The sequence below is a fragment of the Callorhinus ursinus genome, unplaced genomic scaffold (genome assembly GCF_003265705.2).
Source record: "Callorhinus ursinus isolate GAN/ISIS: 27379988/994484 unplaced genomic scaffold, GSC_fseal_2.0 scaffold109, whole genome shotgun sequence".
In the NCBI taxonomy this organism is placed as follows: domain Eukaryota; kingdom Metazoa; phylum Chordata; class Mammalia; order Carnivora; family Otariidae; genus Callorhinus; species Callorhinus ursinus.
The window spans coordinates 353,298-379,890 of NW_027397171.1; the positions used below are offsets into that span (position 1 = coordinate 353,298).

Consider the following 26,593-nt stretch of genomic DNA (forward strand, 5'->3'; position numbering starts at 1 on the left):
GGTCGGGGAAGGTAGACGGGCGAGCTGCGGGGGTCGTTACTCTCAATCCCCAGCTCCTGCTCCTGTCGCTGCCCCCGCGACCTCGGCCCCACGGTGGGCGAGGCCTGGCACACGTGCAGTGGGTGCCACTTTGTCCTGTAACTCTCTCTATAAATTATTAGAGTCAGCTTGCCAGTGTTTTGTTGGGGGTTTTGCATCTCTGCTCGTGGGAAATGCTGGCCCGTAGTTTTCCTTTCTGTAATGTCTTCGGGTAATGACGGCCCTACGACGCGCGGCTTCCTGCAGGAGGCTGACACTGAAGGAGTCAGCCAGCACCAGAATAAGGGGCCAAGGCGAAGCAGTCCGCCTCGGTCACAGGTGCGATGCAGCCGCAGAAGAGCCTCCAAGCCCTGAGCGCGCGAGACACAGGGCAGGCCCAGGGACAGCGTTCCGCGTCGTCCACGCGGGGGAAACTCAGGGATGTGGGGGTGCGGAACAGACACCAAAGGTAAAAATGGATCTCCAGAAAACTCATTTCTCATACTTTTCGTCCAAACTCATTGATAACATTTGGCCATTTTATAAGCCAGGTAACTCCCAACATTTAAAAAAGAGAAATGATTCTTGAGATATTTGATAATCCTTCTAAGTACTTCTAAAATCAAAAGAGGGGGAAAAAAGCAGACTTTGACATCCAGGACTCAAGAAAGACATGGTGAAACTAATTCAGAAGATCAGTTACTTTGTGTATAAAAAATAAACCTATATATACACTTGATAAGCTCATAATCATGTTGGGTGTATTTAGAGAAGTTGTAAAGGAGGCAATAAAGGAGAAAAAAGTTGAACAATAATTTAGGAAAAGAGAATCCAAAAAACTTTATTATTATTTATCCCCCAGGCTTTAAATCTGGATGGACAAGGGTGTTTTGGAAAATTAAAGATGGCTACAAATTCTTCAGCATTTTTCCCTTAGGAGGTGGAGGTCTAGGTCATTTCCCTTTGAGTCTAAGTGGGTTTGATGACTGCTCTGATAAAATACAGCAAAAGTGATGCTGTTTGAGTTTCCCAGCCTGAGCCTTTAGAGAGCAGCAGCTTTCACTTTTTGTGTTTTTGAACAGTTGCTCTTGGAGTCCTGAGCCATCACAGGAACAGGCTGACTGCCCTGCTGGAAAGATCCTATAACGAGGCCCTGAGCCCACCCTTCTACTGTCCTTGCCCCAAGGCACTGGGCATGGCAGTGCAGCTGTCTTGGATTTTTCAGGCAAACCCAGCTGCCAGATGAATACCACCAAGTGTCACTAGAAGATGCCACATGAAATGGAAAAACCTTGCAGCTGAGCCCTCCCCAAATTCCTGGCCCAAAACATCATGGGATGGATGTTTATTCTAAGGCATTGTTTTTTGGTAACTTTTTATGCATCCAGTATATGTTATTATAACAGCTTGGTCAGACTATTTGCTGAGGATATTAAATTTCCTTAGATTATAGATGGTGTAGTCTACAAGGAATTTTAAATTTGTAATTGATTTCTTGACTTCAAACCAGAAAAAGGTATTGAGGACATGCTACATCTTTTTTTTAAGTTAAGGAGTTTATTAGGGAACTATGAGAGGCAGTGACAACCCAGTAACAGGAAGAAAATTCTGAAAATGTCCCTTCAAGCCAAGTTGGGGCCTGACCTTGACCTCCCCAAAAGGACAAGAAACTGGTGGGTTAGCAACGAAATTCTGTGGTGGCCACCTTGCCAGGGCATGAGTGTCTCAGCCAGACTGCCCCTCAGCCCCCCACCAAAGGTGGAGAGGAGACAAAGGCTGTTTATAGAACCAATTCTGAGGCAATGAGAGCTGTAAGGAAAGTTGCGGGCCGGGGGGGAACCCTTAAAAAGAGTCCCAGGGGTTTGGCTCTGAGCAACTCAAATACTTTGACAAATAGTTCTACAAAATGTTATTTAAAAGGTAAAATGCCTAATGTTTCTGAGTTCCCCAGGTCCACAACCAGCTGTTTTTTTTTTTATACAATCAATTTGTATCTTAACTGATGAACTACTGAATACATTGGCTTCTTGAACAACAAAGGGCTTGAATTATGCAAGTCACTTATACTTGGACTTTTTCCCATACAATACAGTACCATAAATGTATTTTCCTTTTTTTTTTTAAAGATTTTATTTCCTTGAGAGGGAGGGAGCAAGCAAGTGGGGGAGGAGCAGAGGGAGAGGGACAAGCAGACTCCACACTGAGTGCGGCCCTTCCCAGGGCTCAATCCCATGACCCTGAGATCATGACCTGGGCTGAAATCAAGAGTCTGAGGCTTAACCGACTGAGCCACCCGGGGGCCCCCTGTAAATGTATTTTCTTATGATTTTCTTTACATTTTCTTGGGGCCCCTGGCTGGCTCATTCAGTGGAGCATGTGACTCTTGATCTTGGGGTCGTTGAGTTCCAGCCCAACATTGGGGGTAGAGATTACTTAAAAAAAAAAATCATAAAAAAATTTGTTCTTTATATACGGTATATGATGCATATAACATACAGAATATGTGTTAATCAACTGTTTATATTATCAGTAAGTCTCTGGTCAACAGTAGGCTATCAGTGGTTAAGTCAAGTTATACTCAGATTTTTTACTGTGAAGGGGGTCAGTGCCCCAACCCCCATGTTGTTCAAGGGTCAACTGTACTATACTCAAAGTATGAAAAGATCATTATGTTTACGGTGGTTGCAATGAACAATTAACTTGATCACCTTTCTCGTGCAGAACTCAAAATCAATAAAGAGAATCTTGTCAATTTCCCTGAACTTAATGCAATGTAAATAAAATAATGGTTTTAGTTTTAACTTGTTTTTGACTCTAGGATGGCTTTATTTATTTATATTACCTGCCTGTCCCCTGGGCATTTGAGTTTGCTTACTCTCCCATGAAGACTAACTTGGATCTGTTTGTTTTCCTAACGCAAATTAATACACCTCTATTTAAAAAAAAAAAAAAAAGATGCATCTTTCTTCTTTGGGGTCTTGGCTGGGGGCTATGTGTCACACATCACAACTTAGATAGGAACGGAAGGCCCAAGGATCCACCATGTTGTCACTAAAAAGATGCTGAACAAGTTTTTTTTGACTTGACAAACCACTGCAGCAACATTTTAAAATACATTAACCATCTAGTAATATTGCTATTTGTATTTTATACACAACTTAAGTTTTCACTAAAAAAAAAATTAGTCCAAGCTTTTTTAAGAACTGTATTTAGGAACAACTAATAAAACATCTGGAAATCTGAAGTGGTGGACCATAGGCAGCCCTTTGAATCACTAAAATAATGTAGCTTGTTTGATGAAGCTGTTAAGGAAAAAGTAACTGGCTTGCTCTATTGAATCTGACCAGGTTTTGAGGGACATTCTGAAGGGCCAGTTCCCATCAAAGACCACCTACAGGTCTGGAATGAAGAGAGATTCTGCCTTGCCAGTCTCAGATGCTGGACACTTAAAAGTTTTTAGTGTTAGATGCTACCGTTCACAGCCTTTTCATCCATATTTATCAACTTCCCACATTCTCTCTTGAGTGACTTTTCTGATACTGAATAAGGAATAAAATGTCCAGGAAAATTTTTACTACAATTACACTAAGAGTTTTTCTCCAACACAGATTCTGACACAGTGGAAAAGCTCTGTGTTCTGACTATTAGCTCTTCCACACTTGTTCGGATGGTAACACTTCTCGCTGGTGTGAAGTCTCTGGTGCTGGTTAAGAGCTGACCACTCTCCAAGGCTTTACCTGTCACTTCTATTACAGGGTCTCTCTCCAAGATGGCTTCTCTGTGATGAACTAGTCCAGTTTGCATATTGTCCCATATCCTCCACATCTGTGAGTCAAATTCAGTGTGAACTCTCTTATCTTCAGTGAAGCCTGCACTCTTGACTAAAAGCTCTTCCACGCTCATCACATTCATAGAGTTTCTCCTCAGTGTGTAGCTCGGATGGAGCTCTGAGTGAAACTCATTCCACATTCATCACACTTACGCCATCATGGATATCCTTCTAGTCTTCCCTGGTATTTCTGGACTTTTATGTAACGAAAGCACTGAGCAACACCTCCATCTAATCTGACAATGTGTCCCTGTTGGCATGTTATTTCTTCAGACGTCTTCTACTTTGGAAGCATCTTCTCATTCTCCATTTCAACCAAATCATCTGAAAGAGGAGACTGAACATTTCAGCATGATTCACCTACTCACACACACCTTACTCAATTACTTGCTCATTGAACAAGCACTCATTAAAAGTACATGCTAGGGGCGCCTGGGTGGCTCAATTGGTTCAGCGTCTGCCTTCAGCTCGGGTCAAGATCTCAGGGTCCCGGGATCGAGCCCCATGTTGTCGGGAAGCCTGCTTCTGCCGCTCCCTCTGCCCCTCCCCCTGCTTGTGCGCCCTCAATCTTGCTCTCTCTCAAATAAATAAATAAAATCTTAAAAAAAAAAAGTACATGCTAAAGGAAAGAAAATGTTTTATGTAACACAGGTGTGTATTCAGTTTATGACTTAAATTATACTGTGTTATTTTTTAAAGCAAGGAGTATGTATGTATACATGTGCCTGTGATAAATAATAACAGAGGGTGCAACAGGAAGAGAACTTCCTTGAAAACATTTTACAAATTTAATATGTAAAATTTTATACTTCATATAATTAAAAAAAAAACATTTTAATATAAAATAAAATAAAAAATCAGTCCCTAAACATTGAACAAGTAATGAAACAAACTGAATTTAAATGTGTACCTGTTGGTGACATAAGCACAGAAAAGAGGAATTATTTCCAATGTCCTTAGAACAGTAATTTTTTTGTATTACCCAAAGATCTATAACTTAAGAACAAAAAGAATGGGAAAACACAGGCACAACCATGAAGCTGTTTATAATAATCATACTTGTTGATGGTAGTGCTAATATTTTTATTGAGGTTATTGTGTATATATTGTGGGATAAAGCAAATGAGTATTTGGTACTCTATTATTCCTGGTGTCTTTGAGAATTCTCCAAAAGGAGATACAGATGAAAGACAGATTAAGACCCTGAAATACTCAATTTGAATTGGAACTATCAATATGAATTCACAATACATAGTCTATCTTAAATTTTTCCTAGCTTTGAGCACTGACAAGGCCTAGGAACAATGTCCAATAAAGCCATGAACACTCCTAGTACCTTATTTTTGGTCTTGAAATAACTGTTTCCCACTAAACAGAATCAAGGGGCCTTGGAAAAATGACTGATCCCAAGAGTGGAAAGGAATCAGAAGATGAGTCTGTACCTCTTGTTATACCAGACAGCAAGAAAGCTATTAAAATGCCTAGACTCGTGTCATAAATAGAGGAGTCAAACTCAACAGGCTCCTACTGCCCAAAGATGAGACAAATGAGCTTCAATAACAACACTTAAGTACAATGGATTGAAAAATACGAAATATGTTTAAATCCACGTTTGTTTTTTTTTTTTAGATTTTTATTTATTTATCAAGGAGAGAGAGACAGAGGCAGGCAGAGGGAGAAACAGGCTCCTTGCTGAGCAAGGAGCCCGATGTGGGACTCGATCCCAGGACCCTGCGATCATGACCTGAGCTGAAGGCAGATGCTTAACCAACTGAGCCACCCAGGTGTCCCTAAATCCACAAGTTCTAAATGATACTATTATTAATAATAACAACTGGCCACTGTTTTAGAGAATGACAGCAAAATGAATTCATCATTTTGAAACTGATTTTTAAAAACAGGTAGTGGGAAGGGAACCTGGGTGGCTCAGTCAGTTAAGCCTCTGCCTCCGGCTTAGGTCATGATCCCAGGGTTCTGGGATCGAGTCCCACATTGGGCTCTCTGGTCAGTGGGGAGTCTGCTCTTCCCTTTCCCTCTGCCCCTCCACCCTACTTGTGTGCTCTGTCAAATAAATAAAATCTTTAAAAAAATAAAAAAATAAAAAAAATAGGTAGTGGGGAGGGAGTTAATCAATTACCTTGCTTCTTCTATAAGAACCACTGGGTACCCAAGTAGGAAGACAGGGGAAGTATCTCTTTATATAAATATTCTAGCTTTGTTAAATGAGGAACGACAAAATAAGAATATACCAACATTCTGGAACCGCTAATGGAGTCATGTACATAGGTACTGAGGATCAAGAGCTGCTAACATCACGAAGAAAGAGACAACCAGATGTTGTAAACTCCTGATAGAACACACCACTTTGCCAAGTTAAACTTATCTTGTTCCCAAACCTTAAACTTGATTTTGATCAAGCCCCCAGTTTACTGCAATTTATAGAAAATGGATAGAACAGAAGACATTAAACTACAGAACTAGATGCAGATGGCAAAGTCCTCACTATGGGACTCTATCTGAGAAATAGCCTGGTGTGTTTAGTTTTTTCTAAAATTATTTAAAGTAATCTCTACCCAGGGTGCCTGGGTGGCTCAGTTGGTTGAGCGACTGCCTTCGGCTCAGGTCATGATCCTGGAGTCCCGGGATCGAGTCCCACATCGGGCTCCCTGCTCGGCAGGAAGTCTGCTTCTCCCTCTGACCCTCTGCCCTCTCGTGCTCTTTGTCTCTCATTCTCTCTCTGAAATAAATGAAATCTTTAAAAAAATAAATAAATAAATAAAGTAATCTCTACCCAAAAGGTGTGGCTTGAACTCATGACCCTAAGATCGAGTCGCAGGCTCCTCTGACTGAGCCAGCTGGGTGTCCCCAACCTGATGTTTTGTTTTGTTTTTTTTAATATTTTATTTATTTGGCAGAGAGAGATACAGCAAGAGAGAGAACACAACAAACGGGGAGAGGGAGAGGGAGAAGCAGGCTCCCCACTGAGCAGGGAGCCCGATGCAGGGCTTGATCCCAGGATCCCGGGATCATGACCTGAGCTGAAGGCAGATGCTTAACGACTGAGCCATCAGGCACCCCTTGTTTTGTTTTGAAGATTTTTAATATATTCATTTGAGAGAGAGAGAGAGAGAGCACAAGCAGGGGGAGCAGCAGAGGGAGAGGGAGAAGCAGGCTCCTCGCCAAGCTGGGAGCCCAACAGGGCTCTATCCCAGGACCTGGAGATCACGACCTGAGCCAAAGGCAGATGCTTAACCATCTGAGCCACCCAAGCGCCCCCTAACCTGATGTTTTTAGTTAACTGCAAGTGGGGAGATAAAAAGGAAGAGGGATCTATATATTAGGAGAAACTTAAGAGATATATCAATGGGTCAAAATGTGTTTTTTTCTTGGGATCCCAATTCAAACAAACAAGCTAAAACAAAAGAAATTTAAAAATTCATAACATCTTTGAGACAACTGGAAATTTGGTATTTTTTTAGGTGTGATAATACTATTATGGTTACATTAAAGAAATTCCTGTCTTTTAGTCATGCCTCTAAGAATTCATCTTTTGAGCTACATATTGAAATATTTACATTTGAAAGATTATATCTGAGACATACTTCAAAATTATACGGAAAAAACATGGAAATGAGTAGAGTTATGAGACAACATAGTCATGATTTGATAATGTTGAAACTGGGTGGCAGGTTCATGGAGATTCATTACACAATTCTTTTATATAGATTTGTACTTTTTCAGAATAAAAAGTAAAAAAAGACGAGTTTGTGGCTTTTAGTTGGTAGTATGTAAAAAAAAGAAAAAAGAAGCAACTTACAAACCCTCCTAGTTAAAAGATAATTTGAGCTTTTTCTGTAGGAGCCACCAGGTTGAGAGAAGCGTGGCCCTCTCCTCTCCACCCCCATGGTGTGTGCTCGTCCACTGATATCCATGTACTGTGAAAAGGGGGAGTCATGTGGCAAAAATGTGACTTTGCTTATTGTGTTCAAGGCTCCCATTCGACCTGATACTGTGAACTCTGTTCACACCAACTTGTGCAAAAACAACAGATGACTATGCTGTCAGTGAATTAGCAGGTCATCAAACCAGTGCTGAGTCTTGGGGTACTGGCCAAGCCGTGGCTCGAATTCCCAGAGTACAAGATGATGGGATTTGCCGTTGTGGCCAGGGTGCTTTTGCAAATACGTGTCATGGGGACTGCACATTTGTACCAAAACACAGAAGCGATATTCCCTCTGCTCTGTCCTGGCTGCATGAGCCTTTCCAATGCTGGCCATGTCTATAGATCCTTGCACTGCGGGAGTTCCTGAACTTCCTTTGTTGGTTGAAGATAAAGTTAGTTGAGGCTGTAAGAAGACCAAGGAGGCTGTTTTGTGTCTTAAGAAACTTGAAGCCTGGGGCGTCTGGGTGGCTCAGTCGGTTAAGCAGCCGACTCCTGATATGGGCTCAGGGCATGATCTCAGGGTCCTGGGATGAAGCCCTGTGTTGGGCTCTGCACTCGGCAGGGAGTCAGCTTGAAGATTCTCTCCCTCTGCCCATCCACCCCCCGACCCCCACTCTCCCTCTCTCTCTCAAACAAATCTGAAAGAAAGAAAAGAAAAGAAAAGGAAGGAAGGAAGGAAGGAAGAGAGAAACTTAAAGCCTGGAATCCACTGAAAAACCTGAGAATCACGTTGAAGCTAAACCTGTATGCAAAGATCATGTGCTAGAACACCATTCTTCACCAGGCCAAGAATCACAAGCTCCAGATGGATAAAGCGGCAGCAGCCTCAGAAGCCAAATCAGATGAGAAGGTGGTTCCAGGCAAGAAGCCCATGGTATGGAAGAAAGGAAAGAAGGCTACTGGTGTTCAGAAGCAGAAGAAACCTTTGGTGGGAAAAAAGGCTGCAGATACCAAGAAACCAGCAGCTGAGAAGAAGCCTGTAGGAAACCCACCAAGGAAGACAAGAAGCCTGCTGCATAAGCTTGAATTTGTTTGTTCCATAAAGGTTGAATCATTTTGGACAGCTGATTTTGAATAAAGACCTGAATAAAGATAAAAAAAAATAATCTGATACCCATACAATGAAACCTACATCAGCTATATGTATGCATTACATGTAACTCTTGGAAATGTGTCCAGAACATAATATGGAATTTAAGAGTAGTGGCAGTTGATATGTTCAGTATGATTATATTTGGGCATACACATGTGCTTCTCCAACAAGCACATAAAAATTGTAAATTTTGTTTCCTACACTAATTTTTTTTAAACGCACATTTAAAATTTTCTCTATTGCACGTGGCTTTTGTATCATTTTCCATTGGTTTCAATGTAGAAGAATGTTTTCCTGCCTCTGGGATAAGAAGTCAGGGTCACGGAAGTTGGTAGTATTGAGTTAGAACGGAGAAACTGAACCATTCAATAGGAGCAGGATTTTCAACAGTTTTAGTGCAAAGAAGTGAAGGAAGAATCGCAAGGTTAAAATGATGTGCTTAGAGGAACAGGTTAAAGGTGGAACAAAAGATCAAGGGAAAGGTAGGCAAAAAATTTAGTGATGAGGTTCATCTGGAAAAACACAAGAAGACATTTCCTATCTTTTCCCCCGGTGGGGTCTCACCTTTCTCCTGAATGGAGGCAGCTCCCAAGGTTCAGCATTGAGCTAACCCGTTCTGGCCGGAGCTGGACCCCATGAGTCCTCTGCTGCTGCCATATAAAGCTTCTGCCCCTGGGGCCCTTCCTGTCCCTGTAGAACTAGGATCCAGGGACAATGGGATCAATTTGACCAGGGTGATATATGCGGAGAGTTCTAGAGCTTCGATCCCAATATTAATGGGGAACATAGAAAAGCTGGACAGAAAGCAGTTTCCCTTGACCTGCAAGGACGGGGAATTAAAGCACATAGAATATCGGGAGGGGACGCACTCTGCCAGTGCATCTTGGCCACTTCCCTCACTACATGTGGGAGGAGATCTCACCTCTCTTATCGCTCTCTGGAGACAACACCTGCCTTCTGATGACAGATCATTTCTTCTTTATCTCACCTGTCCTTGGGGATTATCCAGCTTCCTCGACAAGCCCTCCCAGTCCAGGAACCATGTCCTCCCTATACTCTGGGCTGCTCCCGCACCCGGGCCTGCAGCTCCTCGGGCAGGATGGTCAGGAACTGCTCCGGCACCAGCAGCTCCACGATCTGCTCCTTGCTGTGCGTCTCGGGCCGCAGCCACTGACGGCGGAGCTCCCAGAGCTGGACTTCTGAGGCCCAAGGGAATCCTCCCAGCAGAACTGCCTTAAGTTTTGTCTGAAGGACTCCTGTCAGAAGCACCATTTCTGTGCAGGCTAGATTCTGTAACTAGTTGACATTCCTTCTGTTCTGCAGCCCGAAAGGGCTGGACTGAATCCATTCCTGGGCAAAACAGCTCAGAAGACTGGCTCACTACAACAGTAGGGGGAGCTTAAGGCTCATGATAACACATAACACATCACTGTTAACAGAGCTATCAACTCCAAACTAGGAACATATTTAGTCAGAGTGAATTGCTGTCATCTGGCCAATGATTTGAAGGTAAAGATGCTCTGTAAAAGATAAAACAAGCACAAAATGTCATTAGAATAATGTCAGAAAATTAAGTAAAAGACAATTCAGTTACTTTAGGATTAAAGAACAATACTAGTGACTTTTAGATCTAGAAACTTCAGTGACATATTCAGATAATGTGAAATATTCAGATAATGAAGAAAATGCAAACAGCTTTGCCTGCTTAAATTGCATGTCACAGATTTAGTCAGTTATATTTACAAATCAACTGCTAGATACTTTCAAAGGCATCTTTAGTTTCAGAAAAGAACAGTGTGTGTGTCAATCAAATGTGTCCCACATTTGAGTCAGGGGGCCCAAGTCAATTAACCAAGGCCTGCTTTGTACACAAACCCAGGGAGTATTTTTCAGTCCTTTGCTTACCAGATGCCCCTGCAGCACCTAACACTGCTAGCCACTCCCAATCTTATAAGAACTATAATCCTCTGGCTGTTTTCCATGAGTTGGTTTCTGTAAAGTGCTTAGACCAATGCCTGGCACTCAGTATTATATAAGGGCTTGTCAAATAGCTCATCTTTAAGTCTACTTTATGGCTCTTCTTCAGCTTGCCAAGAAATGTCTGGTTACCCGAAGTTGAGACCCAGCCTTCTTCTCATTCCATATTCATTCTGGGCAACCTTGTCTATTCAGTAGTATGAGACCTGAAATGTTGTCACCTAAGAACTCCTAAATCTGATTCTCTTACTCCAGTCTTGCTTTGGAACTCCAGACCATTATAGCCCAATGGTGTATCTCAACACCACCAAAAATTAACTCATTTTCCTCTCATAATCAATGCCTCCTCCAGAATTACCCATTTCTTTTTTTTAACCCATTTCTTTTAAAACAGCACATTTGTGGGGCACCTGGGTGGCTCAGTCAGTTAAGCATCCAACTCTTGATCTTAGGTCAGGTGTTTGTTTGTTTGTTTTTTAAGATTTTATTTATTTATTTAACAGAGACAAAGCAAGAGAGGGAACACAAGCAGGGAGAGTGGGAGAGGGAGAAGCAGGCTTCCCTGTGTAGGAGGAGCCTGATGCGGGGCTCGATCCCAGGACCCTGGGATTATGACCTGAGCCAAGATCAAGAGTCAGATCCTCAAAGTCTCAACCAACTGAACCACCCAGGGGCCCAGCCCTGACTATATTTTTTTTAAAAAGCTTGTAGTACTGGGGTGCCTGGGTGGCTCAGTCGTTGGGCGTCTGCCTCCAGCTCAGGTCATGATCCCAGGGTCCTGGGATCGAGCCCCGCATCAGGCTCCCTGCTCGGCGGGAAGCCTGCTTCTCCCTCTCCTGCTCCCCCTGCTTGTGTTCCCTTTCTCGCTCTCTCCGCCAAATAAAAACCAAATGTTAAAAAAAAAAAAAAAAAGCTTGTAGTACTAAGTATATGCTACACAGTGTGCTCCGCACTTTTCAATCTTTGGTCTTCAAGTCTAGTTAAATCCACCTTTTCCACATAATTCTATTCCACATCTCTTCACTTCCATAGCCACCACTTTACTTTCACCAACTTACAGTATTGGTTCTTTCTAGGACAACCGCACGTCTCTTCTCTCTTGCTTCCAGTCTTGCCCCCTTCCAATTCATTTACCATTTCTCCTAGAATATTTCTAGAAGCCTAGTAGGATTACATTACTCCCCTGCTTAAAGACAGGTAGCCCTCTCTGTAGAGGAGCCCTTCCCGTCTACGGTGCGATGCCGCAGGTCCCCGGGCGCTAGCTTGTCGCTGAACTCAGCTACTGCGGCGGCCGAGCAGGACAGCGGAAGCCCTTGGCCGGGTCTCTCTGCAAGGCAGTGTGCATACAAACATTTTATGGGCTGACATTGAAAATGGAGCAGCACACTGCCTTTTAACGTCTAAGTTCCCCGGAACGTTGCAGTCATTGGCGCTCTTCCTCTGGCCCCGGCGACACCACACCCACGTTCCCGCCGGCGCAGCGTTCTGCGCTGCCGCACGCCATGGGCTCCCCGCTCGTGCCGTCTCCTACCGCCTCCGCAGGGACGTGACCCTAGCTCGCCACCCCCACCTCCGAGGGCCCTCGAACGTGAAGGCTGCTCCGTGCAGGGGCTGCCGCTGGACCGTAAGTTATGTGTCTCCTCACCGCACGGTAAGGCGAAGAGTGCCGCTTCTAGCTGGCTACTCCCGTTCTGAGCCCTAGGGCCCGGCACATCCATGCACCGGTCTGTGTGTACTTGATGGACGTGCCAACTCTCGTCCTCGCCACTGAACTCACACGGTACTTCCCCCTGTTCCGCAACAGTCTGTGCGGGGCACGTGACCCCATTTTAGGGGCCAGGCCTTTCACGGCACAACACGCCAGACCGTGGCCGTTACCCTAGGAGACCCGCGCAGGGAACAGAAGGCCGCGTCCAGACGGCGGGCCTCCCCGCGGCTACACCGCGTCCGCTAACCCCCGCGAGCGCCGACACGGGGCCGCCCGGATCCCGGGGACCCACGCAGGGAGAACCGCCGAGCCCAGCGCTAGAGCTGCCCGCGGAGCGGGCGCGTCTCTCGTCCAACCCCGCGACGGCAGCCCGGAAGTACGTCACGACGCCCGGGCGCGCCTCCTCGCCGCCTCTCTAGGAAGCCTAGAGGACCCGTCGTCTCGGTGGTGGCTCGGCTCCCACCTCCAGCCGACCCTCGCGAGCCCCGCGGCCCGTGAATGCCTCAGGCGGGCGGTCCGCCGGGCGGGGCCCCACTCCGCCGGGGCCCCCAGCTCTCCAGCCCCCGAGGACACCTGTCCGCTCTCACGGAACGCTGCGATGCCCTCCGTTCTCAGGTCCCTGCAGATCCCCCTTGTGCGGATCCCACTGTCCACTGGGCCCGCAGGGGCGAAGAGTAATGAGCAGCGCCCTGAGCACAGCGGCCCCCGCGGGCTTGCCCTCCGCCGCCCCAAGCCCTGTCCTTCGGAGCAAGGGAACCAAAGATCCCCGCTGGGCTGGACCGCAGAAGGCGGAGGGCACGCAGGGCTGCTGACGCGGGGGCGGGGCCGGCTGCGGCGGTACGGCCGAGTACACGGGTCTGGTCCCCATCCATCCCAGCTGCTTAGGAGGGCTCACCGTCGGCCTGATTCCGGCAAGTTCTCTTCTAACGCCCGGGACTCCCACTTTGCTCCACCGCTTACACCAGTTCATCCTACACACGGAGATGCTCCTTCCGCCTCCGGGAGCCGACCCATCTTGTCTGGTAAACCATGATCTCGACAGGCTCACATGCGGGAACTGGCTATCTTAACAGTGTTCTTACTGTTGTTTCGGGGGATCCTCTTAAGGGGAATGTGCTTTTTGTAGGCTTACCCACCCTTTCTTACCTAATCCAGTAGATGTGTTAACAGGAATTATTTCAAACCAGGAAGGTGGTGGCTACACCTCCATCTCCCACAGCCCCCTTCATAGATGTTCTGCCTTAGCTTTCAGGAGCAGATTGTATTCTTTCTGATTCTAACTCATCTTCCATCTCCTCAGCTGGAAATGTCCAAACTGGGAAAACCACCCATCCTGTCTTACCTCTTGTCTGAGTGTAATTATTAATACCAATCCCTTTCATTCTCAAATGTCCCAGATTGGGCAATAATTTATATATAGTTACCTTATGTCTGAGAACCACCGATAAGCTAGCTAAAATGCAGATTCCCAGATCCTGCTCTCAGAAACATTCAGCCAGTCTGGGGTAGTGCCCAGGAAACTGGAGTTCAAACAGCGCAGGTGATTCTAACACAGGTATATATTCAGAAATAGTGGCTTCATCATAGGGCAGAGACGTTCACATGGAAAACTGGGTGTGGCTCCACAGAGACCTGAAAACAAAAATCAGTGATTTTATACACTGTGCTCTTCTCCTTCTTTTTATGTAAAGCACTGAAATGGGTGAGGAGTGAAGAGCAGTGGGACTGTTTTCACTGCTAAGACACGTGGACTCACTGAGAGACAGAGCGATCTCTAGTAATAGCTATTATAAAGATAAAGCACATTTCTTGGTAACAGTGTCTCTGCATCTTTTTATTTTTCCTTCTCTTTGGTCACCATTTGTTGGTCTAATCCAGTTTTAACGTGTAATTTTGCCTGTCTGAGTCCTTTTTATGTTCTCACATTTTGTTCTTCCCTTTTCTCTTTCCCTCCTATTTTGTTGTTGCTGTTGCTGCTTGGAGATGCCTAAAATGTGTCCCTTGGAGCAAGTGTAAGTGTCTGTGAAACTACATATAATTCACAATGATCTCTGTTCATAGTTTTGTTCCTAAAAATGTTAATGCAATTAAAAATAGATCACTACAAGTGCTTAACGACTTTGGGCTTCACTTTTCTCATGTAGGTATGAAATGGGTAAATTCAAAATTTCTTCCTAAAGCTAACATTCTCTGATTCTGTGTTAAAAAGCCCCTATACCACAACAAAATACTTTCAATGATCCCATCATGCTTACCGAACAAAGACCAAACGCACAGGAAAGTGTTCAAGGACCTCTCAATCTGCCCCCCACTCCTGTGCTTCCTTGTAAGAGCTCCATGACCTGCCAAACTGGAAAACGCAGGGCTCTTGAGCATCTCTTTGTTGGGCCTTCCTCACCCTGTTCCCTCTGCCTAAAATACTTTACTCTATCCTCCATCTCCTTCTACAAATAATCTACTTTTCTCTCAACTTCTAACTCAACATTTAACCAATTATACATATGTATACTGGTGTAGATTTTATATTTCAAAATTGCTCCTGAGAAAGTACTTCATATTTTATAATTTTGACTTTAGATACACTTTATTAAAGATTTTTTTTTGAGAAAGTGAGCAAGCACGAGTGGGGGTAGGGGCCGAGGGAGAGGAAGAGCAGGAAGCTGAGCAAGGAGCCCAAATGGGGCTCGATCATGGGACCCTGGGATCATGACCTGAGCTGAAGGCAGATGCTTAATCGACTGTGCCACCCAGGTGCCTGGACTTTAGATATACTTTTATTTTAAAATATCCTCAGAGATAACTTTTGTCTTACATAGGAAAAATATAAAACAATCTTCCACTATAAATTATGTTTTTTAAAGGAAAAGTATTGTCACATACAGAAAATAGGAGTCATTTCCAAATACAAGATGTGGACAGAGACTTGGTTCTCCTTTAGTCCTGACTTCAAATAAAAATTACAGTGAAAGAGAGTCTTCAGGGCTCTTATCTACAGCTCTAGACAGGTGTTATTTGCAAATTGTCAGCCAATTTCTTAACATACGGTGTCCAATCTCCTAACAGTGCTCAGAGGGGTGCTGGACTATCCCTCAAGAACCAATAAGGCATTTTAATTGGATTTGAATTAATATTTCTTACACCTTGCTGGGCTGTAAAACTGACTACTCTTTCAGATTGGACTTTCAAAGGCACAGGGAGGGCTGGTTACTGGTTTACGGAGCACCTGAAAGGAGATCAATGCCAGAGACTTCATGGGTTGAATGACAACAGCCAGGGTAGAAACAGAAAAGAGAGAAGTGGGGGTAATGCAGGAATGTAAAAGGGAAACAACAGACAGATACAGCATGAGGCCCTTACAGGCCATTGCCCACAGGATACAGCCAACATCAGTGTACTACTAATGACAAATGTGCATCCCAGATAAGAGAATTAGCATAAGCGAATCAGAACAATTAGTATCAGAGAACAAGTAGTTAGTTTGGTGAACTGTAAGTCATTTAATCATGTTAACCATCACTGCATTCTAAGTGGTATATGTCTCTACAGCATATGTAACATCTTTTGTTTCTTGGTATTTCATCAGTTGTTAAGAAAATTTAGAATTTTTGAGAAGCTGTGAACAAAACAAAACAAAACAACAAGCACAAAACAAACCAAACATCCAATATTCAACTGCAGGTGTAAAAACAGTCCATTAGAAATACATCCTTTAAAATCCTGATCTGTTCATATTTTAAATCTTTGAAGAGCTCATATAATAGAATTATCCAAACATGCTGCTTCGGCATGTGCAGAGGCATTTGAGATACTTACAAACTCAGATTATAATAGTATACGTATTATGTTATTATATGGAATATATATTTACCGGAGAAGTTGATTTTATTTCAAACTTAAGTCTACTATATTTTCCTCACTTTAAAATCCGTATGTATTTCTTTTAGAAATAATTTAACCTCAAGACACACTAAAATACACTCTTGAGAAAATTTAAGATTTTTGATTAGACCTATAATTAGCCACAAATGGCAACAGAAATGGTTTGATATGTTATGACTAAGGATATATAATGGAGCCAAATACACGAGACTGAAAACCACCCCCATCATTTCTGCATTTCTCTGTAGAAGAATTAGGTGCAACTATAGTGGCCCAAGCTCTGTTTCCTAGCTCATGTGGAAGTTGTTATTTTAAACAGAGTTTGGCTTGAACCACATTTGGGAAGAATGAAACAGTCTGTGACCTTTTAAAGTAGTGACTGTGCATCTATGGGAGTGTGTTAAAAACTGGGGCACCAGCAAATGAAATACTGTCCACTTGTAAACAGAACGAGGAGGCTCTGTTACTCTAAGGACTGCACTGTTTCACGAACACAGCAAGGTGTAGAAAAGTGCCAACAGTATGCCATCTTTCTGTATAATAAGAGGAAATAAGGTGATATAGAGTCACGTTTTCTTGTATTTACATAAAGAAATACTGAAGATACATAAGATACTAGAAAAATGGCCACATATAAGGGAAAAGATAGGCTCCCTTTTTAATGTTGTTCTGATTCTTGAATTGGATGAAGAATGAGTTATCTTTCTTGAAATGTCCCTCTAAGTAAATTAAAATTTAAAGGTTAAAAATAATCGGGTTGCCTGGCTGGCTCCGTCGATGGAGCATGCAGCTCTTGATCTTGGGGTTGTGAGTTTGAGCCCCACGCTGGGTGTAGAGATTACTTAAAAATAAAATAAAGTGCCCCAAATGAGGGGTAAGTGGTAAGTCTTTCCTGAAACTCCACTGTAAATTGAACAGAGGAGCTGTGCATTTATTGAAACACACGGATGGGAGGCTTTGTTGAGCTAAAAAGCAAAACCTCAGTGCCCTCTAAATCTTTTAAGTTCAATACGCTAGTAATTTCTATTTGGAGATAAAATCCTTCCAGTGGCTTAGTAGAAAGAGCACTAGGGAGTTAGAAGACAGGATTCTAGCTCCAGCTCCATTAACTAGTTGTCCGTATAATCCTACAGCTACTTCCCAGAGCCTCCGTTTCTGCATCAATCATGTAAGGGGACAGAGAAGTGATCTCTAAGGTCCCTTACAGTGTTTCTATTATTGTTAAGTGACCCGCTGTGTATTCGGTACTCAGATCCAGATTGTCGTCACCAGAGATTTTCGTCACCAGAGATTTTCCATTTCTTTGTGTCCTGGGCTTAGTATAAACACTCAATTACTGTTAAGGGAAAGAAGTTTTTTTTTAATGCATAATCTTGGTGGTAATCAATAGGTAATGCTGAGCAGCATGGAGCTTATAAAAAGCAATCAACATGGAAGACTGATCATAGTTTTCTACTTTTGTATGTGTTTGAAATTTTCCATAACTAAGAGTTAAAGAAAGCAAAAACTGAAAATGCTTTCAAGTCACAGGAAAAATGCAGAGGCCTGTATTTTCCTAACGAAGATCAGAAGTGAGATATCAGATTTTTAGCTAAGTTTCCTGATCTGCACAAATTTAAAATCTTGATCAGTATCTGCTACGTCCAGCCACTGAGGTACTAGTAACACATGGCTGCTTCAATTTCTTGGATCCTAACTGGAGACTGAGTTCCTGGAACTCTACAGAGTTCTCCTGCAGGGAAAAGCCTTTTGTGTATTCAAGGGAGGATTCATCTGCCCCCTGTTGTAGGTCAAAAAGAAATTCTCATATCTTATGAAAACAGACAATAGTCAAATCGTTTACAGGTTTTACTGCAATTATTTTTAAATTAATTTTTAAATACTAGTTAACATAATTTTGTGTTCAGGCAGCATATAACTTTATTTAAAAACTTTTTTAAAAAGTTTCTTAAACTTTAAGAAGTTTTCCTGAAGTACACCTAGAAAACTTCTTGCACAGATGTGTGTCAGACTGGAGACTCTGTTGATAAAGTCAACACAACAAGATTCAGTACTGCAAAGCGTGGATGTTGTTGACCCCAGAGAACTCGACAGACATACTTAAGATATAATGCTTCTCTCAGGATGAAAAATATGGACAATTTCACTGGCTCTACCTGGAGCTTCCTCAAGAGGATTAAACTGTTTTTTTACCATTACTTACTTCAGGGACAAAGTAAGAGCCTACCCTGCGACCGCGCTAGTGGTCGGACGTCAGGAAAGGTTGCCCTACCTGTTCCAAGGGGCCGGCTGGACCCAGCACGGGGTGGATCTTCCGATGCTGAATGAGGTTGCAGTGGTAAATGAAGTTCTTGCCGCATTCCTCACATTTGTAAGGCCTCTCCCCGGTGTGAATTCTCTGATGCTTAATGAGGACAGAACGTCGACTAAAGCTCTTACTGCACTGGCCGCACTGGAAGGGCTTCTCCCCCGTGTGGATCCTGAGGTGGTGGAAGAGCCCAGCGTTCTGACTGAAGGCCTTGCCACAGATGCCGCACTGGTAGCGCTTCTCCCCGGTGTGGAGCCTCTGGTGCTGGAACAGGCCTGACCGCTGGCCGAAGGCCCGCCCACACTCATCGCACTCGTAGGGCTTCTCCCCCGTGTGGGTTCGCTGGTGCTCGATAAGGATGGAATTCTGGGTGAAGCTCTTCCCACATTCACCACAGATATACGGTCTCTCCACAGAAGAGCCTGCCCGCTGCCTTTCCAATCTGCCCTCGTGGTCACAGGTGTCTGCACATTCAGGCATCCGAGCAGTACCACCATTCAGTTTTTGAGGTACTTCCACAAGAGATCTCATTTCTTTAGAAAGCTCCCTCTTTGGGGCTAACTCCACATTCCAAGTCCCAGCCTCATCACCTGAAATAATAAGTGGATCATGTGAATGTTAGCTTTCCAAAGGAAAAAGGGAAACACCAGCCGGGAGAGAGAGTGGCAGGGGACGAATAAGCACGGTTTCTGTTTACGTTCACTTTGCCCTCAGGAAGAAGACAGGCTGAACTGTACTGCCCGTGTGCCGTCTGCCTCTTCCGCCAGACCACAGACCTTCTGAGGGCAGGGAGCACGTCCACCTTGCTTGTCACGGTCTCCCCAGGACCAAGCACACCGCCTGGTGCACAGCAGACACTGAACACACGTGCTGAACTGATGGACACTCAGGGAGTGAGGGAGGCCTCCTGAGGAAATTCTGATCCTCACCGATCTCCTGAACCGGGCACAGCTCTCGCGAATTGCCTGGATGCAGCTCTTCCAAGGGCTGGAGCCGGCCACCTGACAGCTCCTGGGCTGCTTCCCGAGTTGCCTCCTCCTTCGCAAACTCTCCCTGTTCACAAGCGTAGGTTGGGACCTGGTGGAAATTAAGGACAGTAAGGAATCAAACATCACAGACACCTTGTAAGGGGGCCTTCCCAGGTCCACCGTGTAGGAAAAGAAGAACCAAGAAACCAGCAACAAGAAAGAGGCAGAGAGATGGAGGGCCCACAACAGGCCTCGTGAGGCACAAAGAAAGCCTTCTCCTCTTCGTCTTGCGCTGAAACCCCACCCTTGCTCCTGCAGGTGTGAACCTCTGTCCTCCCCTCTCCCACCTGCTCTCCCGGCTCGTCCAGTTCGCTCTCCAGGTCCTCCAGGGCAGTCACCGCCTGCTCCCCGCTCTCGGGGTGCTGCTCCCGCACCCAGGCCTGCAGCTCCTCGGGCAGGATGGTCAGGAACTGCTCCAGCACCAGCAGCTCCACGATCTGCTCCTTGCTGTGCGTCTCGGGCCGCAGCCACTGACGGCAGAGCTCCCGGAGCCGGCTCAGCGCCTCGCGGGGCCCAGGAGTCTCCTGGTAGCAGAACTGCCGGAAGCGTCTACGAAAGAGCTCTCTGGTATGAGGGTTCTCTCTCAACAGGCCAGATTCCTGCCCAGAAGCATAACCCCCCTCCTCTTCTACCTTTACTGCCAGAAGTCCTTCCTGCATCTCTGAAGTCTGAAGGGCCAAGGCTGTGGCCATCTTAGGCTTAACGCTTCAGAAGGAGTCTATTCTCAATGATTCCTCTTTGGTCTTTTCTTCTAGAAATCCCAAAATCTAAAAAATAATTGCAGAGAAAAAATATTAAAATGTTGAAAATCTTTTCTGCTGGCAGGCACAGGGAGTATCTGTAACAAAAGCAGTCACTGTCTAGTGAAGAACACTGAATGCACGAGTAATGGTAAGGACTACGCATTTTTTTTTCATTATGTTACCGACAGAATGGGAGAAGATATTTGCAAATGACATATCACATAAAGGGCTAGTATCCAAAATCTATAAAGAACTCATCAAACTCCACACCCAAGGACTAGCAAATTCTGATGCAGGTGATACTGGAAGGCAAACAGAAACTGAATACCTCTCCTCCCCCAACTGGGTACACACACGTGTACACACACACACACACACACACACACACACACACACACACGAGTTTTATCAAAGGAAGGGACCATTTTGATCATCCTGAATGAACTGTCTCAAATAAATCAGCTGGAACATATAGGGTTTCCATTTGAATGGCAAGATAGGAGACCCAGAGGAAGTTTTCAATTGAATGGAGGTAAACCAGCATTTTGGTGCCAAGTGGTTGCAGAGGACGCTAAGAAGAGGAGAAAAGGGAAACAAAATGGAGAAGGGAGAGAAAGGAAAGAAGATAATAGGAAAGAATGAGGAGCAAAGGAAATGCTCTTGGGGAAGAGGGGCCCCGCCCCCCCAGTCAGGTGAGGCGTGGAGGACAGAGGGCTGTTGGGGTGGGAGAGGTCTGGGGTAGAGGCCTGGTCCTCCGGGCACAGCCTCCGCAGGCAGTGTTTCTAGGTGGAGATAAGAGATAAAGATAAAATAAGATCATGAATAAAGAGCACAAGAGGCTGGGAGCTTGGTAAATTCTCAAATCTTGTAAATTACCACTATTGTTATTTTCCTTATAAATTTTGTTGAAAGATTAAATGAATCCTAGTGATCAAAACACTATGGCAAAAGAATCAGAAAGTAGTCAACTGAACTGGTCTTGAATCAGAGATGTTAAAATGAAAGAAATACTGATTCTGGTATTTTAAAACAGAGGTAGACTTTGAGCTATTTCTTGTCCTTTAATTTCTTGGAAATTGTTTATGTTTGAATCTCCTTGAGGATGGAGAGTGGGCAACTGTGCGTAAAATAAAATTAATGCTCATAAAGAGACAACTGTCTATGACCACTTAAAGCTTACAATAAAATCTTAACCAGGATAGTAATTAATGAAAGCAATTTTCTTTGTAAGATTTACTTATTTACTTACTTACTTACTTATTTATTTGAGAGAGAGAGCACACAGAAGGAGAGGGAGAAGCCCGACTCGGGACTCAATCCCCAGGACTCCAGGATCATGACCTAAGCCGAAGGCAGACACTTAACTTAACTGATTGAGCCATCCGGGTGCCCCATGAAAGCAATTTTCTGAAAGAATATTATGTAGCCTAGTGATTTTGACCTGGACCCTCAGTAAGAAATATTTTATAATGAAAAAAAAAGAAACATTTTATATTGAGACCCAGAACACCCATATACATGTGCACATGAATGTATGTTTGTGCATGAGATACACAGGCACACAAGAAAATGAAATAATTTCACAAAACACTATGTATCCTGAATTATGTGACACATACTACTATTTCTTAAATCTTGTTTTTTTTTTTTAAACCCCAAAACAAAACACCCTGGTCATAGCCCACCACATAGACTTCGTGATCCACATGAGTCATGACCTAGAGCTTTAAAAAGTTTCCAAATTTAAGTAAAATGGTTATAATTCACTGTAAATTGACTGCAATTCACTGTAAATATAACCCAACACTATTCTTAGGTATTGGCATACATTGCAAAAAAAAAAAAAAAAACTAAGGACAGTGTATTTAAGTTATTATTGAATACAGCTCACACTATAAGAAAAGTTAAATCCATATTGCCACTATTAGTTATACTTATTAAGGAGGGAAAAACCACTGGGGTGGGGAAGCATCCTTCTGTGTAATCTGCAAACATAATCCCCTCCACAAACTTCTAACACTTCTGACTTCATTGACGTCTACAGTCACCACCCCAGGAAGAGTCAAGAGGGTTTTTCCCTCCAAAGACAGGATCCCTGAGCTCTTATTTTTCCCCCAACTTTTCTTGGTGCTGACTCACTAACACTTTGAGTTCCCCATTATCTTTTTCTTTCAAAACTTCTCACATCACTCATTCATTTAGCAAATATTTATTCAGAGCCTATTATATTCCAGGTATTGTTCTAGGCACTAGAAATGGCCAACAAAACAAAGTCCCTACTTTGATGGAATTTACATTCTAATCACAATAGTAGTAACAGCTGACATTTATATTGCTTTTAAGGTACCAGGCATTGTACTAGATGTTTTACATATATTAACTCCCTGACTCCTTGAAACAACCGTAAGGTTTTGTTATTATCCACATATTGACAGATGAGAAAACCGAGACCCAAAGAGTTTGAGTCGCTTGCCCAAGGTCTCACATGCAGTTAGTGGTGAAGCTGAATTTCCAACCCAGCAAATGTACTTGAGAATTCACAGTCTCAACCACCACCCCACTGTCCCTCCTGTACGTGGGCAGGAAGGGAACAGGATGAAGGAAGGAGCCGATGGGCACAGACAGTAATGAAGCAGATGTCAAACAGTGATAAATGCTCTAGAGAAAGATAGGGGTAAAGGAGATGGGGAGCTGGGGGAAGAAAGGTCTCTGTATGGAGGAGTCAGGGAACTTTACCTTGCTGATAAGGTAAAGTCTGAGCAGAAACCCGAGGGACGTGAGCAGCAGTCACGTGACTATCTGGAGAAGGACAGTTCCGTGCAAAGGGAAGCTTGAGTCCTTGGAGGTAGAAGCATGCCTGGATTCTTCCAGGAACGGCCAGTTGGACCACCGACGTGGCTACACAGAGAAACAAAAGGTACGGTCATGAGAGATAAAAGCAGGCTGGGAACAGACTGAGATGCCACCTTAAGGACTCTGCTCTGGTCTAAGACACGTGGAAAGCCATCAGAGGTTTTCAGCACAGGGGTGACCAAATTTTACTTACATTTACTATAAAAGTATAACTGGCTGCTGTGACAACAGACTTTAGGAAAAGTGGAAGCAGGGACAGAAGCTATCTAATAATCTAGGGAGCAATGAGGGAGCTTAAAGCATGGTCTGCAGAGTTTGTTCTAGGGTGTGGAAGTTCTGGGGTGCAAATATCAAATAGGTCAATTAAGAATATGTGCTCTCAATTAACTGAGCATGCGTTCAAAGGATTAAACACCAACTTCTGCCCTCTTGCTCTGTCAACTTTCTAGGCCCTGAAAAATGTCTTTTTCTTATTTGCTGCCCATCCACTTTGGTTTTAAGTCAAAGATTTTCTATTCACAGAAAATGCAGCTGAAGATTTGAGCTCTGCTCATAGAAAATCATTTCTGCTATATGGTGTTTCAAATCTTTACTCAGTTTCACTATGATCAAGCCTCTCTATTCTGTGTATAGTCTAGGCTCCCTTTTGCTTTCCTCTCTTGATTTTGCTTCTGTGGGGTGGCCTAAAATCCCACGGCCTCACACAGCACATCGTAGCTCCTCTTTCAACCCAGTGCCTCTAAAAGGCTTCCCAATTGTTTTACAATCCTGCCCTCCTGGTCACAAACAGTTTTTAATCTCTTTTAGGTTCACCATCCCATTGTACAGGTCTTCCTCGACTTACAATGGGGTTATGTCCTCATGAACCCATCAAAAGTTGAAAATATCACACGTTGAAAGTGTACCAAATACACCTAATCTACCAAACATCATAGCTTAGCCTCATCTACCTTAAATGTGCTCAAAACATTTATGTGAGTCTAGTCGGGCAAAATCGTCTAACACACATCCTATTTCGTAATTAAGTGTTGAAAATCTCACGTACTTTACTGAATATTGTACTGAAAGTGAGAAACAGAATGGTTGTATGTATATATCAGTTGTTTCTCATACTTTTTTCTAGAGAAAAGATCAAAACTCAAAATTCGTAGTACTGAACACGAATCACTTTCCCATCATCGTTAAGCTGAAAAATCATTCTTCATCGTTGGGGACCATCTGTACGTGCCAGTATATAATTAGCATAATAATCTCTCGCACTTAAAAAAAACACATCTGCATTTTAAAGCTGGTTTCTCCTAGAGCCCCAGCAGGCTCAATACTCCCAAATCTACGGTGACTCTCAGGGCGAAATGCTCTTTACCAAGGATAGGCATGTAGCTGAAGCCCAAGCAGCAGCGATACAAAGGTGTCTTTATCGTAACGTATCCCCACGCTCTCCCCTCTGATGTCACCATTTAAGGCCCCCACTACTTACTGGATGCATACCCCCACATTCCCAAGCCTGGCTCGAGACTAGTCACATCTCTAGCCTCACTTGTGGGGCCTCACTCTTCTTTTCCTCTATTCCACATGCAAAAACTGCCAGCTCCGCTTAGGCTTTTCTTTTCACTATTCTTTCATCAGGCTTTCCTCATCCCTGGTCTATGCCCATGGTCTTCCCTTCTGCATTTATCCAAACCCTACCCAATTTCTGCACCTTGACTTGAATCTCACATCCTCTGAGGTCTTCCTCACCCATTCCATCCACCCTCTTCCTCTTTCCAGCTCTTAGATCATGAGCCCCACCTTTTACCCTCAGTCACAATCTATCCTGCGGTTACTTCCCATGGTAAAAAAAAAAAAAAAAAAATCCAAAACATACAGAATAAAGAATTCCTTCATCAGAAGTAGACACAACGATTAGAATGGATCCTTTCAGACTTTCTCTGTCCATCTTTGAGTGCACACACACACACACAACACACCTCTTATCTTTCTTATTTATCTACAATAAGTAGAAGGTAGTATGATGTAGCAGATCTAGTTGTGAATCCTGACTTACCAACAATGGGATCTTAGGCAAGTTACCTGAGTGATTTTTCTGACCCTCAATCTCATGTACAAAATGAGGACAACCATTCCGTAAAGCTGTCAAGGGTAGTAAATGAGGATAATGCATATAAACTGGTTTTGCACAAAGACTGGCACATAATAACCTTGCAAATTAACCACCTTCTAAAGAAATAATGTGCAGTTTTTGGTTTAAGGCTTAATCAATCGCAGCTACCTACCCTTGGGGCCAAGGTCATGTTTTCCGCTGCCCAAAGCACAGCGTGGTAAGTGGGTGGGGAAACGTGCACTACACAGGTGAACACAAATAAAATAGCTGTTTCGTCAAGTTTGCAGACATACTCTCAAAGACGTATTCGTCTTCAGATTATTCTTCTCCAATCTTAAATCCTAACTGGAAGCTCAGGACTACTGAGGTCCAAAAGGTGCAGGATCAGATTCAAGTGAGAGAAGTAAGCTCCTGGGTGGTGGCTGTAACGCTAATGCAGAGTCAGCAGAGCAAACAGACTCTGGAGCCAGACAGCCTGGAGGTGCACCCTGGCGACAGCAGCTGCATGACCCTGGGGAAGTTACTTGACCTCATCTTCCTCGACGTTAAAAAAGGGGGCAGATGGGGGAGCTTACATAAGAGCAGTGCCTACCACCTAGAGTCATGAGAAGTGACTACCTTAATACTTGTAAAGTGCTTTCAACAATGCCTGCCTGGAACATACCAACTGCTATTTAAACATTCGCTACAAAAAAGGAAAATCAACACAAGAGCCTCTGCCGTCGGTGCACCAGACTACGAGAGGCTGCGGCGGAATGTAAAACGATCCCTGCTCATAGCTTAAAGTCGACCCCCAGCAGGGACCCCGGACGCGGGGAAATACCCGCGGAGGCCGACGGGGTGAGCGCCGAGCCGCCCGGACCCCCAGCCAGGCGGTGGACGGACGGGGAAGAGACCCCGGGGCGGGGGCGGGTCCGGGCCGCCGCCCCGCCTCCCACACTCGTCCGGCGGCGCGGCGCTCACACCCGCCCCTTCGAAGGCCCTCGGCGGAGCCCGACTCCAAAGCTCACCGGGCATCCGCGGGAGGAGAGGCCACCAGGCCAGACGGCACCACCTCCGAGTCCTCGCCAACCGCGGCCCGAGGAGAGCCAGGCTACAAAGGCCGGAAGTGCG

The 26,593-nt window shown here is 44.3% G+C and overlaps 1 protein-coding gene and 1 pseudogene across 4 annotated transcripts; one reads left to right on the forward strand and one right to left on the reverse strand.

Moving 5' to 3' along the window:
- Nucleotides 1-2,960: 2,960 nt before the first annotated feature.
- Nucleotides 2,961-26,593, reverse strand: ZSCAN23 (zinc finger and SCAN domain containing 23). Of its 4 annotated transcripts, XM_073889575.1 has the most exons (8): nt 26,491-26,593; nt 23,263-23,424; nt 20,071-20,550; nt 19,685-19,832; nt 18,720-19,345; nt 9,806-10,403; nt 9,448-9,703; nt 2,961-4,171 (listed from the first exon to the last, which is right to left on the reverse strand). In XM_073889575.1, exons 3-6 carry the CDS (start codon nt 20,473-20,475, stop codon nt 10,371-10,373), a joined length of 1,212 nt encoding a protein of 403 aa, XP_073745676.1. In that variant the 5' UTR covers nt 20,476-20,550; nt 23,263-23,424; nt 26,491-26,593; the 3' UTR covers nt 2,961-4,171; nt 9,448-9,703; nt 9,806-10,370. The 4 variants fall into 4 exon arrangements, with proteins under 4 accessions (XP_073745676.1, XP_073745678.1, XP_073745677.1 ...); XM_073889577.1 differs by lacking the exon at nt 9,448-9,703 and having other exon boundaries at nt 9,872-10,403; XM_073889576.1 differs by lacking the exon at nt 9,448-9,703.
- LOC141371853 (large ribosomal subunit protein uL4-like) lies at nt 7,751-8,323 on the forward strand (annotated as a pseudogene).